This window comes from Nansenia antarctica (genome assembly GCF_963989245.1).
Source record: "Nansenia antarctica genome assembly, chromosome: 3".
Taxonomy (NCBI): Eukaryota; Metazoa; Chordata; class Actinopteri; order Argentiniformes; family Microstomatidae; genus Nansenia; species Nansenia antarctica.
The window spans coordinates 42,709,350-42,725,525 of NC_137688.1; the positions used below are offsets into that span (position 1 = coordinate 42,709,350).

The 16,176-nt window shown below is 39.3% G+C and overlaps 1 protein-coding gene across 3 annotated transcripts in view; it reads right to left on the reverse strand.

The window, feature by feature from the left end:
• gulp1b (GULP PTB domain containing engulfment adaptor 1b) overlaps positions 1-16,176 on the reverse strand; it is a 37,714-nt gene that overhangs the window by 14,667 nt on the left and 6,871 nt on the right. Inside the window, exons 2-3 of one of the 3 annotated variants that reach the window (XM_080525648.1) lie at positions 8,584-8,623; positions 2,524-2,596 (exon numbers count right to left, since the gene is read on the reverse strand). The exons of 1 other annotated variant lie outside the window; for it this stretch is intronic. In XM_080525648.1, the coding sequence (XP_080381774.1) occupies positions 2,524-2,551 (28 nt within the window). In that variant the 5' untranslated portion in view covers positions 2,552-2,596; positions 8,584-8,623. The remainder of the gene's footprint in view (positions 1-2,523; positions 2,597-8,583; positions 8,624-16,176) is intronic. One more of the 3 variants, XM_080525647.1, reaches the window with a different exon arrangement.

Genomic DNA, 16,176 nt, shown 5'->3' on the forward strand with positions numbered 1-16,176 from the left:
AACCTCATTATCTCCATTAGCTGAAATTGCAGTAGAGCGAGGGGTCTGGGCATGTTGAGAGTAGGTGTCATCTGTTGACGAGCCCGAAAAATCCCTGTCAGCATCATTATAAAAAATAATCAAGCCCGCCACCTACTGCTGCATGCCTCTGCTGAGTCGGGCAGAAGTTGTGTGTAAGATGACGGAGACCCAGAGGCCCCCAACATAACAAACGGTCATTAATAAAACACAAGGCACTCTGAGAGATGCACCTTACCCACTTGACAGATGTAACCAGCCATGCCAACCTCATTTACAGCTCCAAGATAGCGGTGAGAGGAGTGGAAATTAGTAGTTTAGTCAACAGGAATGTAATTAACGCATGGAAGAAGATCATTCGGCCCATATACCGCAAAAAAGAATACACATACTCTATACACAAATCATAAATGTGTTTTTCTCTAATTTCTCTTCTTGCGGCCAAAGTGAGCATGAGTGCAAATGCATTTTAACATGCAAATAGTAGGTTACTTCTCCAACATAACATGGGGCACCTGCACATACGGTAACATCTGCAGTGGTCAATGCCATCCCATTAGTTAGAAAGATAACACTTTGCCCTCCAGTTCGAAGAGGACTACAGACAAATAGAACGCTTATTGAGGCGTTCAGTAGGAGGATTGACTAGGAATAATGAAAGGAGAGGGAGAAAATTCTTAATCGTATAATATTTTCAGCCATTCTACTGTAGTACACTGAAGGCGTCATTTACTCAATGAGAAATCAGTCACAACAGTAAAGTATTGTATAGTCAAGAGAGGGAAGAGGCACTTGATTTTGTCCTTTCTCTAGCACTGTGACTGCCTGTGCCACTTACTTGTATGGAAGGTTTTGCTTACAATGACTGTGATGTCATGATGTGATGTGGGGTGCAACAATTTGGGCACCCCTGGTTTAAACGTCTGTTACAATTAATGATTAAGTGATTGAAAGCAAACCTGAACACTAAATGCTCCAAAGTTAGGATATAAATGATAAAAAAGGAAAAGGGCCCTGTGCAAACGTTTGGGAACCCTTATGGATTATTCTTTGTTACCTTTTGAGAAGATGATTACTAAGGCCCAGACCAAGGTGATTTACTCGTTAGGGCTTCAATGAGTCAGGTGAATATAATTCCAGGGTTGAACTATATATTCTGAAGTAACTCCATGCCGTCTAAAGTATCCGACTGCGGTGGCTGTTGTGTCTGGTGTTTAAAACCATGGGTTCCTCTAAACAGTTGTCCAAGGATGTCAGAATCAAGATAGTTCATTTCCACCATCAAGGAGAAGGCTATTTTCATCAGAAAATGCAAAATAAATGGAACAATTGAAGTCATGGCAAGATCTGGAAGACCAAGAAAATGTTCAGATAGAATGGCCCAAGATCTGGTGACAAATGATCAGAAGAGCCCACACATTACTGCAAAAGAGCTGCAAAAAAGAGTAGCAGACACCGGTCTAGTTGTTCACAGGACAACAACACAGCGTACCTTAAACAACAAAGACCTACATGGCAGAGTTGCCAGAAAGAAGCCTTTCCTATGACCTCAACACAAAATTAAGCATCTGCAAAAGAAAACCTTGAGAAACCTGAAGCCTATTGGAACAATGTGCTTTGGACTGACGAAACCAAAATCGAACTTTTTGGCCACAACCAAAGAAGGTATGTTTGGAGAAAAAAGGGTGAAGCATTTGTAGAGAAGAACACCTTGCCAACTGTTAAGCATGGAGGTGGATCCATTATGCTTTGGAGTTGTGTAGCAGCTGGGAGCACAGGCAATATTGTGCGAGTGGAAGGAAGATTGGATTCCACCAAATATCAAGACATTCTAGAGGCTAATGTTCTACGGTCAGTCCAGAAATTGAAGTTGAAGAGAGGTTGGGTATTCCAGCAAGACAATGACCCAAAGCATACCGCAAAATCAATCATGAAGTACCTCCAGGAAAGATAGATGAAGGTTTTGGAATGGCCATCACAGTCCCCAGACTTGAATATTATTGAAAATCTGTGGAGAGATCTCAAACATGCCGTGCATGCAAGAAGGCAGAAGAATATTTCTGAGCTAGAGGTGTTCTGCCAGGAAGAATGGGGAAACATTCCAAAAACAAGAATTGAAAGGCTCTTAGCTGGCTACAGGAAGCATTTGCAAGCTGTTATAGTTGACCGAGGAGGAGTTACAAAGTACTAACTGACAGGGTTCCCAAACTTTTGCACATGGCCTTTTTCCTTGTTTTATTATTTTGTAAAAATAAAAATAAATCTTTTTAATCTCTGTCATGTTTAACTTTGTACCATTTAGAGGTTAGGTTTTCTTCTTTTCACTTGGATATTAATTGTAAAAGGCATTTTGACTAGGGGTACCCAAATATTTGCACCCCACTGTATAGTTGATTCATATACTTTAGACAAATGGCTTATTGTAAGTCACTCTGGATGAGAGCGTCTACTAATTTAAAGGTAAATGTAATATGAGCCAAATAAGGCATGAAGTTGAGCTCCTACCTTTCCTCCTGTTAAAAGCTCGGTTCATACTGGAAGTAGCTACGGTGGGATTGAGGATCTGCAGTGGTTCAGCCTAGAGAAAGAACAATAAAACAAGGTCAAGGGCATTCAACGACTGACTGCGTGACCATAAAGAAAAGAGGCATCAATCTGTATTGGCTTGGTTTTGCTAAATGGTGCAGTGAGTGAGAGCAATGCGAAGCCTTGGGTGGAGACAGGACATAGATTGTGTGGAGGTGTGTTGAGTGGAGGGATTCATAGAATATTGGGTATGGAAACAGAAGACAAGAGGAGAGGAATCTTGTGACCATAACATTTTACATGAATGAAAGACGTGCGCACACACACACACACACACACACACACACACACACACACACACACACACACACACACACACACACACACATCTATATTTTTATTTGTGAAGGACTGAGAATGAAAAACACCCAAACTTAAAATGCATTCCTCCAGGCTTATCTGGATCAATTCAAACCATGCTAAGCTTTTACGAGCGGTTCACTTTCAACAGAAACAGAAACTGCAGCCATGCCTTAATCCATGAAAAACAACAATCCCTTTTTAGCCCTTGGAATTACAGTAGACAAGCACAGCCTTGTGACAGTCTTGTGTTTGTGAATACAGCCCATTCGACTTATAACCCTTGTCAGGGAACCAACCTCAAAACTAGAACTAACAAGGCAGAGGGTAATAGCTACATTCAGACAGTGGAAATTAAGCATTTATAAAATCCAGTGCATGACTGGATTTTGAACTTCACTCCTGTTCCACCCCCGTCGGTCAAGACTGTCACACTGAAAGAGCTTACGATTGAGTTATTCACAATATAATGCCACATTCTTGACATTCTCTGGCATTCATTAACATTTTAGAGTGATTTTGCAGACCGGCTGTAGGAAAACAACATACTTTTACTACTTCTTCTTACACAGACACAAGTGTCTCAGTATAGGAAAGGAAGACTGTAATCAAACTCAGAATTTGTCCTTATTATCATCATGACTAGAGGTCTCTTAACTTCTCAGTCATGACAACTGACAGTTAACTTTGACCAGTAATGCGCTTCATACAGTATCAATATATTTATATCTGTTGCCTAAGTGTAAGCAGCTTTGGTCTGGTATCTTGATCTTATAGTCTGAGAAGGCGAATTAAGGTCACCAAAACTGGAACAAAGATACAGTACATCTCACAATCTCGTTCCCAGACACTTCCGCCCCAATATTCTTGAATTAGGGATGGGAATCGAGAGACAGTTCCAGTTGAGAACTGGTTCCAAATTGTTCGATGCTTCGGAATCATATGCCTCTAAGGTTATTAATTCCTCTTATCGATGCAGGCATGTTTTGAAAAAAATGTGCGTCATGATGACGTCAAACTCTGAAACTTGCAGCAAGGAGTCATAGGAAGAAACAGCGCGACTTCATTTCATAAAGAAAAATGACAACATTGCTGCTTGTAACATCTGTGAAACTATAATTTCAAGTAAGGGTGGAAACACCAGCAATATGTTAAAACATCTTTCGATGCAACATGGGCTAAAATTACAGGAATGCCATGTTTTTGACACACTATGCACGAGTGCCACTGCTTCCCAAGCGAGCAACACATCCTTTACTGAGGGTAAATATCCTATGCTAATAATAGTGCCACACGGGCAGGCTTAGCAGATGTTTTATTTGACTAAGAAACCCTAAATGAAAACGAATGCGGTACTTTATTTTCCTTTTTTAAAATGTTATTTATGTTCAAATGTTATGTTCAGTTATTATACACTGTGTTCAGAGACTCGAAAGAATAAAACTAAAATTGAATAAAATCTGCATTGATCAGTAATCAATAAGGGAATCGATATCGTATCGAACCGATAAGCAGAATCGATAATGGAATTGGTATCAATAACATCTTATCAATTGCCATCCCTAGCTTGGATGCATCAAACTTGGCCTTCGGTTACCCAATACAAAGATCTGTAAAAACTCCAGACGCATAGGCCTGAAATTTCAAACCTGCCTTTATAGAATACCGTATACTTTTCCAAAAACTAGCCAGATCTTGCTGTCACCTGTTTTGTGTATTTGTACGTTTTTATGCAGCAAAGTTTGTTCTGCTTCCAATTGATACGATCTGAAAGAAGATTTGTGTTTTGGATTGGCCAAGTCAAATTCTGACCAAAATCCAATTGAGATGCTGTGGCAGGACCTGAAGCGGGCAGTTCATGCCAGACACCCCTCAAACCTCACTCAATTGGCTCACTTCTGTAAGGAGGAGGCAAAAATATCTCAAAACTGATATCAGAGACTGATTAGTGGCTATATACAAGAAGTTTACTCCAAGTTATCGTTGCTAATGGAGGTGCCACAAGCTATTGACTGAAGAGGTTCACTTATTTTTTGCATCTGCACTAATTTCTTTATAATTTAGTTTTCTTACTACACACATGATTCCATCTAAACCAACATATGGAATTGGTCAATATAAACCTGTTATGTCAGATAAAAAAAAGACTGGTTCTGATTAAATAAAGATTTCATGGTAAAACATTTTAAAAGTCTATAATTGCACAAGGGATTCACATACTTTCAAGCAACACTATATAAAAACTCAGCTCTGTTGCGGCAAACCTGAGGCCAGCCTGGCCTAAGCCCACCGGGTTTGGGCTTAAATGTAAAACACTATTGCACACCACGTTTCTTGATTTCGAACCACACCTTTATGTGATTCATTAATTAAAGTAATGACAAATACAAAAAAATAAAATAATAAACATTCTCAATCAATCAATCAATCAATACTTAGATTAATTCCCACCAAGGTCAGTTTTCAGTAATTGTTATTCCAAGCTTACATGAACTGTGACCAATAGTCTAGGGATGAGGTTACATTACAACATGAAATGAAGTTCCAATGGTTGACTTCATTGCTTGGTGGAAATGAACTCAAATATTGATTTGGCTCAAGAATGGCAGCAGCTAGAAAGTAGATAGTCACAGTGTCAACAGTCAGTTGTTGCCATTTCATTCAGTAAAGGGGGGCATAACTAATACAATACATTGTTCAACATGTACTATGGACATTGGAACGATATCATTATTGTTAAAATGTTTAACTTGGCAGTTGTATCCCAGACACCATTCAGATACGTTCTTGCCAGAAAGGAATTTACATAAAAAATGTATAAACCATCATTACATGTACATTACAATCAGTCTAATAGCATAAGACCTGAACTGACAAACATACTTAAATCCATTACAGTCAACTTAGGTATGATTATTCACACCCTCAAAAACTTTAAGAGAAAATGTCTTCAATACCAATGCAGTCTTTCAAATTCAATTATGGTTTCATCAAAAATAAAGGCTTAAAATGTGACAAATGTACTATAATGGAAATGTAATTACATTCCACTAGATACCCTGTAACTCCACAGACATTTTAATAGAAAATACAGAAGACAGGAAGCCATTTAAAGTTAAGAGAAAAAGGGAAGGGGAAGCAAAAACGTTCTTTTCAAGAACCAATCTGATTTGAACTGTTATTTCATTATAGGGTCATCGACCTTGACACTGCAGAGGAAATTTAAACAGTGGTGAATCTTTGTGGTGCTTCTTTTAGGGCATTTATTTCTCTCTCTTCAAATTAAAGTAGGGACCAGGGTGAGCGTGGCTGTCACTATACTGTGGGTCCTTGCTTGTCAGCCTGTTCCTGCTGCCTTTCATCTCCATGGTGATACACCATGACAGCCAATTAGACTATGGCCCTTTCTCAATTCTTTCTCGAAATTCATTGTGTTCTCTCGTTGTGTCCTCCATTCATGTCCTCCTCAAAATGTCACAGGGAAACGAGGAGAGGAATCAAGGAGAGTAAATGAGGAAACGAGGATTAAAAGCATTGTGGTCGTAAGAATTGAGATGTCTTTGTCCGTTTCCACGTCACGTCACCGTCCCTTCCACCAGGATTGGTGTGGCACAAATTGGGATGCCTTGGTGTTATGGTAATAAAGAAACTGTAGGCAACTAAAAAGTTTATTGTTTGGACGTAGGTCTAATGTATGCCTAGTACTCAAATACTATTCCTACCTCCTCACATTAAATTGTTAGATGGAGTAGTAGTCTAAACGTTGACATTGTTTAATGAATGCTGTAAAATAAACAACATCAAGCATTGAAATCTGCTATACACGGCTCTATGTTTCACATAAGGGAACATTTCAACCTCATGACTCATAATAAAATAGCAATTTGTGCACAGATGGTGAATGAGTATTATAATTTCCCCACTCTACATAATGCAAAATCTCACCTTTTTTAATGTAAAAACGCTTGCACATGTTTACTCTTTTGTTATTATTGTAATAACTCCTAGAATGTATTTTGTTGTAGGAATTGGTGATATCTTGTGTATGCTATTATGCTTTAGCCTACTCTTTCGATTAATATCCTGTGTGGACTGTTATGTGGACAAACACACATTTATTTTGTGTCTTTCCACAAGTCCTGCTTGGTAAAAAGTACATGTACATGTATGGAGTGTGGATGTTGACAATTGATACACTCTTAAATATGCCAACCACTCCCCAGTTTCAAAAAGGAATTGAGGACGGGGGAATCGAGCAGAGAACAGACCTTCTGACTATTGAGAATGGCTCTACTGCAGCAAGGTTGGGTCAGGATTTAGAGTGAGCTGTGTGGAGCTCACTGTTCAGAGTACATTTTTACGGCATGAGAACCAATCAATACCATTAAGAAGAAAGAAATGGTGGACTAATACATGTTTAATGCTATTCATTTTCATTCAACATGGGACCTAAATGAAGTGTGAATGTATACAGATTTTCTGTCATTTGTCATACGGGAGCAACATTCAGAAGATGTGGAGTGGGCAGCACAAACAGCCATGCAATTACTTAATTAAAAAAGAGCGCTCATGACAACTAGCTACAGTATCTGCCAGCAAGCATGTTAAATATGTATTGAGTATTTAGATTTTCTGTTATGTCTAATATACTTCATAATCAACCTGACAACAGAAGAATTTGCCAACCTGCTATGGACATGTTTTGCAGGCGTTACTGGAAGCAAACGCTTGTTGAGATTCAATTTCAAACGTCTTTGGCACTAGCACTCACTGGTTCATTAGAGACTAGAGGATCAATGCAGACATGAGGTCAAAAGTCCATATCATTTCATACCATTCAGTCGGCCCATGGACCAAATACCTTCAGAGTAAGTCAATAACCTAGTAGGGGTTCAATTTGTATGAAACACTTTGCTTCAAGTTCCGAGGTTAAATGGTTTTTTAAATTATTTGTACTCCTTCATGAGCCAGGTTGTCCTCCTGTTCTTGTAATGATGTCCGCAGGCTGGTGAAAGCCCATCAGTATGCAGGTGTTTTCTGCAGACCTGGCTGTGCCTTTAGGCCCTGCCACTTTAGTGTCGAGTCATGTAAAGTTAATGAAGGGTCACACTGGCATGACAAACCCAGCGGCACTATATTAAGCTATTTATGAACTACACCTGCCCCTCTCAAAGTCCAGTACATTGCAAATAAAAATAGGGATTTTGAGCCCACTTGATTCATTGCTGTGTGTGTGTGTGTGTGTGTGTGTGTATGTGTGAAAAATGACAAGACAAAGCACTCTAGAATAATGAAGCAGGTCTATAAATCTCACTGAGTGATTCCCACTATCCGTTTAAGGCTTAAACCCTTTTTAATAATTTCACTCTAATCTTCACAGCTGTTTTTGCATGATAAGGACTTTTACGCAAGCACTGTCCAGTACACTTTTAATGTGACCATATTTTCCTGTCAGATGTTGATTTCTGAAGAGTGGTTCTCTCAGAGGCATACAAACCCTCAAGGACAAACACAGACGTTTGTTCTATGGTACTGTATCGCTTCTTACTGAATGGATATAAAGAAGACGTACTGGTAAGTGGATAATTAAATGCTTAGGGAAAAACGTGTTGACTATGACAGGAAGGGTGTCCCTTATTGAGTGCAATTGTGTAACTGGGACCCACTCGAAGCACTCACTCATCTAATTGCACCGGGCCTCTCATGAGTTCCCTCTCTTCTGTGGAGAGAAGGACAAAGAAGATATTGATTATCATCCACATCATTATGATTAGGAAGCATCTTCTCAGAGCAACCTATTACCGTAGACTGTAAGAATGCATCTTAGATTGAAAACTTTAGACCCCAAATTTTAAAAATATAATATATTTCATAGATCCAAGCATGAAGTGAAATATGCTTCTATTTACGCTATTTGTTTTTGTCTCTGTATGCACTTTGATCTGTGAAACAAGGTATCAAAGGTGATTTAAAAATAATAGAAAAATAGGCCATGTAGCATTAGTGTGCCATATTTGGAGCAGATTATAAAGCATAGAATATAAAGCCTCCCCCGCCCTGGAACATTTTAATTCTATTAGATATGTGTGCAAACATTGCCTCAGCAACCAGCCACCCCATAATAACTAAAACGGACACCTTATAATAAAGCAGAAAATGACTTTTCTCCTCAATATCATTCAACCTATGAAGTGATCTGAAGTTGAAAATTAGCTGAGTGTGTTTTCACCAGTATGCATCCATGAGACCACTATGATAAGATCAACTTCTCCCCATGTTTGAAAAACGCAAGTGAGCAAAAAGTGGACCTTACTGTATCATGAATTCAATTATGTAAATGAATGAGATGTGTGGTTGGATCATTTTGTATTTTGAAGCAGATGACGAATTCAGAGACATAGAGAGAGATGGGGGGCAGCCTGAAAAGTTCTTTGTATCATGACAAGATATAGAAAGAACGCAGAGTACAGGAGAGCATTGCACTATCCCCTTCTCATGACATATTCATCATGATAGTATATGTGTGATGTACAGTAAGATATATTTTTCATAGTACTATGCATTTTCCATGTCTCCCTATAATGCTCATTATGGACAGGATGCTTTACGGCAGTGAGGAAATGATTTGTGTCCATTCCATCAATCAGGCAGTGATGCAGGTTTACAGGGTCACACCGGAACTTGGTGAGAGAGAAATGAGTGCAATCCATCTTTACTTGACCTTTGTATGGATTTTGCAGTAATATTGTACATTCAAGGACCAAAAGCCATCAACTGTAGTATTGTATTGTACTGTATATGATTACTACGGTTGTTTATATGTAAGAGGTACAGTACGTTTAGTTTAGACTGTTTGATATTGACACGGTCATTCTGTGAATTATGGCATGGAGGTTCATTAGCACAACAAATATGATTGCTTTAATACAATCTGTGTTCTGTTCCATAAATCTGTGTTTTCAACATGCATAATTTATTTGGAATATAAAAAACAAAGAGAGAAAGAGAGTCCAGAACAGTCCTTTCCAATAGGTACTCCAACATGCTAAAAGAGGCTGAAATCAATCTGAGACCACTCAATGTATTGTCTAAGGGGAACAACTGCAAATTTGGGAAATGTGTCTATGTGACTGGCTCAGTGGAGGACTGTCAAGGTGTGCACCTCTCTCACTCACAAAAGAGCGGAGCTTTAGCAAAAACAAGAGCAGTCAAATAGTTACACCCACATTTAACGGACCATGGAGGTTGATATTGACTTGTCTGCATCTTATACAGTACTGGCCGGGCTCCTTTTTAGACAGATGTTGTAATCACAGGCAGAAATACTATACCCCCAAAATGGTTGAAACTTATTTAATGGACTTGTCTAGTTGGACCTACTTATACCATGGTTTAAACTTATTTAATGGACATGTCTAGTTGGACCTACTTATACCATGCGTGAGGCATTAACTTCCTGTCCTGTTGTAGGGTGGCGCAACTGCAGGCGCTAAAGTGTTGTTATGAGAAGTGAACAGACATCGACTCACATCTTTCAAATTTGAAGTACAAGAAAGAGGTTGTTGCACTTTGCTGCCTCTCTAAAACAGGCAGACCTGCACAGAGGACATTGGAGATCGAAGCCCCAATTCCCGAAGTCACAGTCAAAGCCAAAGCCCTGATGGCACACCCAGTGGCCAGTACAATCCCATGGGGAACCCCCAGTAACCCACCCATCCAGCCCCTATTCCCACAATTTCAACACACTTGTATAATGTTACAGTAAACATAATTTGAATAACAATGTCATAATCAATTGTCAACACCATCCAACTGCCAACAGATTGTGAAGTGCAAATAAAATGTACTGCTCCTTACTACTCTCTGCAATGATTGAATGACCTAGTTACAGTAGGCTATATCAACCTGCATTATCTCAACATGGAAGCCCATGGAAGAGGGGTACACTTACACGTACAAAAAAAATTCAACATCAACAAGCTGTTCAAAAATACATTTTGAGGTAATGTCAGAAAAGAGTGACCTATATTCTGCTGTTAAGTTATGTTAATAAAAACCATGCTCACAACACAGTGAGGGAGAAACACACCATAATGCTTAGCATTTTTTTCTTTTTTGTTTACAATATCGTCACCTTCTTAAAATAATGGCTTACGTCACTTTTGAGGGAAATTATGTTTTGCAGAAACATCATGTATTCTAGATTTGTTTCAGTTTATTCAGATTTTCGCAAACATTTTAAATATGACGTAAGCCATTATTTTAAGAAGCCGGCGATATGTAGGTTGGTATTCCTGAGAAAGGACAGGGTTATACCTTCCGGTTGTACTACTGTAGCATTAAACTGTTATGGATGCTTGTATGCCCTTGCAGCGGGATATCTTTTATTCCAAATGTAATAAACATTCTTACTATGACCGGGTTCAGCATGGTCAAATCATGTCACAGAGGTGTGACCTCTGTGACCTTTAACTGAGAACATGCATCCGTAACATCTAAGGAATTGAAAATAAGGCTCTTGAGGAAAATGTAGGCCAATATTTATGTTTTAACACACAATAGCCATGCCTTTTTTGTTCATCATCGCTGTATGATAAATGAACTACAGCCTATCTTGGTGCACTCATAATACAGCTATAGTAGGCCACTTTGTCTTGTCCACCCACAATGGACTTCCGTAATACATTTACCAAACGGCTGACAGCTTTATTATTCTGTTCATATCACTGTAATGCAGTTCCAGACAAATATTGATAACTCATAAACTCACCACTCGGTTCACTGAGAGAAAAATACAAACCGTTCAAAGGCAGAGAAACCCCCATTGGCCTGCTTAGATTGTGATATGCAACAATGCCTCTTGATTCAGATGTATTGTAGTGCACATTTACAGTCGAGCAGCAGGAATGCAGAAAGACCCTAATGGGCAAAGGGGTGGGGGGGTTGGGATGTTGGGCAGCAACATCTGTCTTCTGATGGGTGCCAAAGCCCAAACATAGGGGAACATGCCCTATTCCAGCCCCTGCTATCTAGCTCTTGCACAAAGACCAAGCTCAACTAAGCCCATTACCCCTACAATTACACAGCAGATTCCACACACAAAGCTACCACGGGCCCAGACAATCAGGCATTCCATATACCCAACAATGCTGTAGAACCCAAGGGATTCCACAGTAGAGTGGGTTGAGAGGAGAGGAAAACGTTAGCCTTGAAAGTGTTCTGAATTGAATGTGGAACAAACATGTATACATCATACAAAGCAAATGCAGTAAACACCAGCATGTTTACTGTGCTGTTGACAACTGGATATGTCATTAGAGGGCACAGTAGATCATTTTTAGATTGGTGGGTACTGGGATTGGAAAAATGTCTAAACCAATATCCCACTGTTAGGCATTGATGTTAAACATTAATTGAATCATAGCGTACAAGCAGAACATGATAAGAAATGTTTTTTGTGCTTGTTCAATCATCACCAATAGAGCCAGGGTAATAAGGTATTGAGAAAGAATATTTGTCTTGTAAAAATCTGATGCAAGTCCATTTTTGCAGACTCCACTCCCCGGAAACGTCTTCCTGTTTCTCCAAGGCAGGAAATTGTGTAATGTTTGCACACCCTGTGTCCTAAATACAGGATGCATTGTAGTTGCTGAGATGACATACTGTACTATGTCTGGTGTATTACCTAATGGTCTGTTTTTTGAGCATTTCAAAAGAGGCTCTTTAAAAATTAGCTAAAACACACCTTTTCTCCCTGGCCTGTTGTTTATCTGTTGTTTTCTCTTTTACTAGTGTTTTCTGTTAAGCACTTTGGGTGGCTGTTTGTCGTTGTAAAATGTGCTATATAAATAAACATTACTTACTTACTTACTTTTTATCAGCAGAATAATTAATACAATAAAGCTCTATGGATGAATATCTAGACCTGCCGTGGGCCAGTTTGACAAGCAAGGATGTTGTTGTGCGTTGTCAGTCTCCTACAGTGGAGATAGTGGACTCCACCCAATAGTACAAAGAAAATAAGTAAAAGGAAGGAAGGAAAGAAGTGGGGATGAAAGTGTGGGAGATATACATTTCTCACCAAAAATGGAAACACACAGTCCAGACATCAGACTAGAAACCCTCCTGGTTCACCGTATTCCTCAGTAGACAAGGACCCCACTGAAGCGATCCAAGATCAGCTTTTAAAAAAAGAAAAAAAATATTACCCAGCAAAATCCTTCTATTTAGATTTTTTTCACTCATCAAGCAGGGGAGAATCTTTTCACTCTGGTCAGCTTCCCCAATCTTCAACATTCAAGATCAACATTCCTAAGTCTCCACATGCTTCAAAGAGAAGTTTCACCTGTGCCCAGGGGCCTCATTTATAAAAAAGTACTTGAACGTCATCTTTGACTTTCACGTAAGCACATTTTTCTAAACGGACGTAAGCATTATTTATAAAACGGGATGCGATGGTTTAAAGTTGCGTACGTGCTTCCTTCTATAAATACCAACGCAGGTAAAATGAACGCAGGTGAATGAGGTTTGTATTAACGCCCTGTGATAGCGGCTCAATTATAGCGGCTCAATTAAGACAAGTGCTATAATAGGGTAGGCGTTCGTCTGGAAGCGGGAGAGGGCAGAGAAGGGTGGCTTCCCGGTAAGTTGCATTTGTAACGTTTGATCATGACAACTAACCAGGCACATGCTTATACTCAGTACTCAAGTTGTAAAAGAAAATCAGGGGAGGTGGTGGATTTGATCATATGAGGACAATTTTAGCATCAGTGACTTCAGTGTCAGTAACTTGGTAAAAATGCATGTGTGCGTGCCCCCTCGCACCTTGAAATAGCAGTAATACCACTTTCATTGATAAAATGACGTATGGAAAGAGGGGGACGATTTTATGCCATCCCCCCTCAACTCGAGTGCTATATAATATAATGGTCGTATTCTTATCAGGTGGTCTTGTTCTTATATGGCTGCTCACTCCCTTTGCAAACTCCCAGACACCGGAGAAAATCCAGTATAATTTAGCGCGTGGCCGGGCAAGGTCCGTTGTGGAATGCACTAGGCATGTTGAAGGGGAGATAGACAGCTCCGGAGGGATATAAAGAAAGACTGAAATACAATCATAAACATCAGTTCCTTTTAAATCTTGAATTAAACTCATTTTCTCGGCTGATAACAACATCGTTAACTTTATTACGAGCCACTTGCATGAATTACACTAGGCAGTGCGGCTCACATTCCTGTAATAACTCCGCATAACCAGTAGGTAATGGGCGTACGCAAGGTCAATACTCGACGTAGAGTTTTTTTTGATTGATTGATTGAAAACTTTATTAGAAGATTTGCAGAAGTAGGTACATGAAAGTACATATTACATACAAGGTCAACTAACAGGATAAAAACCCAAGAAAGCCACTGGCTTATTTCAATTGGGGTCCTTGAGAGCTACGATCGTTTCCACGGTCAAATTGACTCACGTTGAAATTGTATAAATCACTACGTTGACGTGGTTTTCTACGTACGACACGGGTAAGATCAACATTTGATCTGAGTACTTTCTATAAATGAGGCCCATGGTCTTGGATCAGTGCTCCAGGCTGGGAGCCTCACCTTAAACCATTAGTGCTAGAAACCATTATCTGGGACCAGAGAGAAAGCACTGAGAGCAACTTCAAACAGCGTCATACAACTTCATACACTTCATCACTCCCTTATTTATTTATTTTTCATATATAGCACTACTATGGTCACATGCTCCACTTTATTGCACAAACATCCCTATTTCTAAAAAAATTTTGCCCTAACATCCCTTTTTCAGAACCCCAGATGTCATCAGTGGTGCTGTGTCATCCATCTTGCAGCTCATCCCTCCATCAGAGGTACCTGGGCTCTTTTATCTTTAGCATCTGATGCAGCAGAAGGCCATGGTGTATAGAAGAATGAGAAGCCATCCATTATGATACTGAAAAAAACTGTTGTATGTTGTCAAATCAAAGTAGGGCACAGGGTTTTCCACATGCTACTATTACTGCAGAATTGTATGTTTAGACCAGTGACTTGACTTTATCACTAGAGATTCAATAAAGAACTATGGGAAAACAACATCCAATCATTTTCATATGCATGGTTGGTTACAGCAAGCACTGGAAAACTAATTTAGTTTTCCCATAGGATGGTGAATGTGGGGCAACAGAAGCAGGGAACTTGTTCAATGTATAATTGCTATAGAAAAGTTGTTGAGCTGAGCACCAAAAGTGTGTTCCTGTGGTCAAGGCTAGAGCTTTAAAGGCTACATTCAGAGGCTAAACGTAGTTGCTATGCTTACATATCAATTGTACCGTTCGGAAATGTATTCAGATTTTCATATGATATCATTTGTACAGTATAGCCTTATGAATATCTTATTCATATATCTTGAATACATGAATACATGTCTAATCTCATTGACCGTGAAATCCTTAGTTTAAAGCCGGGGTTGTTGAAATGGTGCATTGGCTGTCCCACCACTCTGAGAAAACCAGAGAAGTTTAGATTTACTGTTTGATTATGGTTTGAAGTTTCAGCAGCACAATGATGGACTGCATCGTTTGTTGTTCACACACTTCCTCTCGGAATGACGCAGGACAGCCATTGAGGTAGACTGGACAGGTAGCGTCTAAGGCTATACGTAGCCTAGCAACGTCACCATGAACATATTCAGTACGATATTCATTTTCTTTGCTGCCACATAAAGCTGAGAGAGAGTAGATGAATGAACAATCGTCAAAACCCTCAAGCAGTCTCCATTATAAATTAGGCTGAAGCCATTTGAAACATTTTTTAATTAGATATTGCCATTCAACAAGTCAATTCATATCAAATGAAAATGAAAAACTGGCCATAATTCTGCACTGTTCATTTAGAAAAGAAATCTATAAAGCTTTCCAATCAAGTGGAAAACAGAGATGAATACAAGCATATAATTTACTAGCGACAACCCGTTCTATGGAGGTAAAAAAAACATTGATTGATCTGATTGCTTTAACCCAATGTTGCCGGCCACCTTATATGTTATACCCTACAGTACCAATAACAATGGCACTGTCACAAAGTGGGAAAGCAAACAGTGGCAGTGGTTATGAACAACCCTCCCAAGATGTCATGTCATTCTAAGAAAGCTTACAAAAGTATATAGCCCTCAGTGCTATATATTATTTTATTTTTTTACAGTAGGCAAGTCACATGGAATCAACCTCATTTGGCCAGAAACAATACTGTATAGGAATTTTCTTTCTGAGT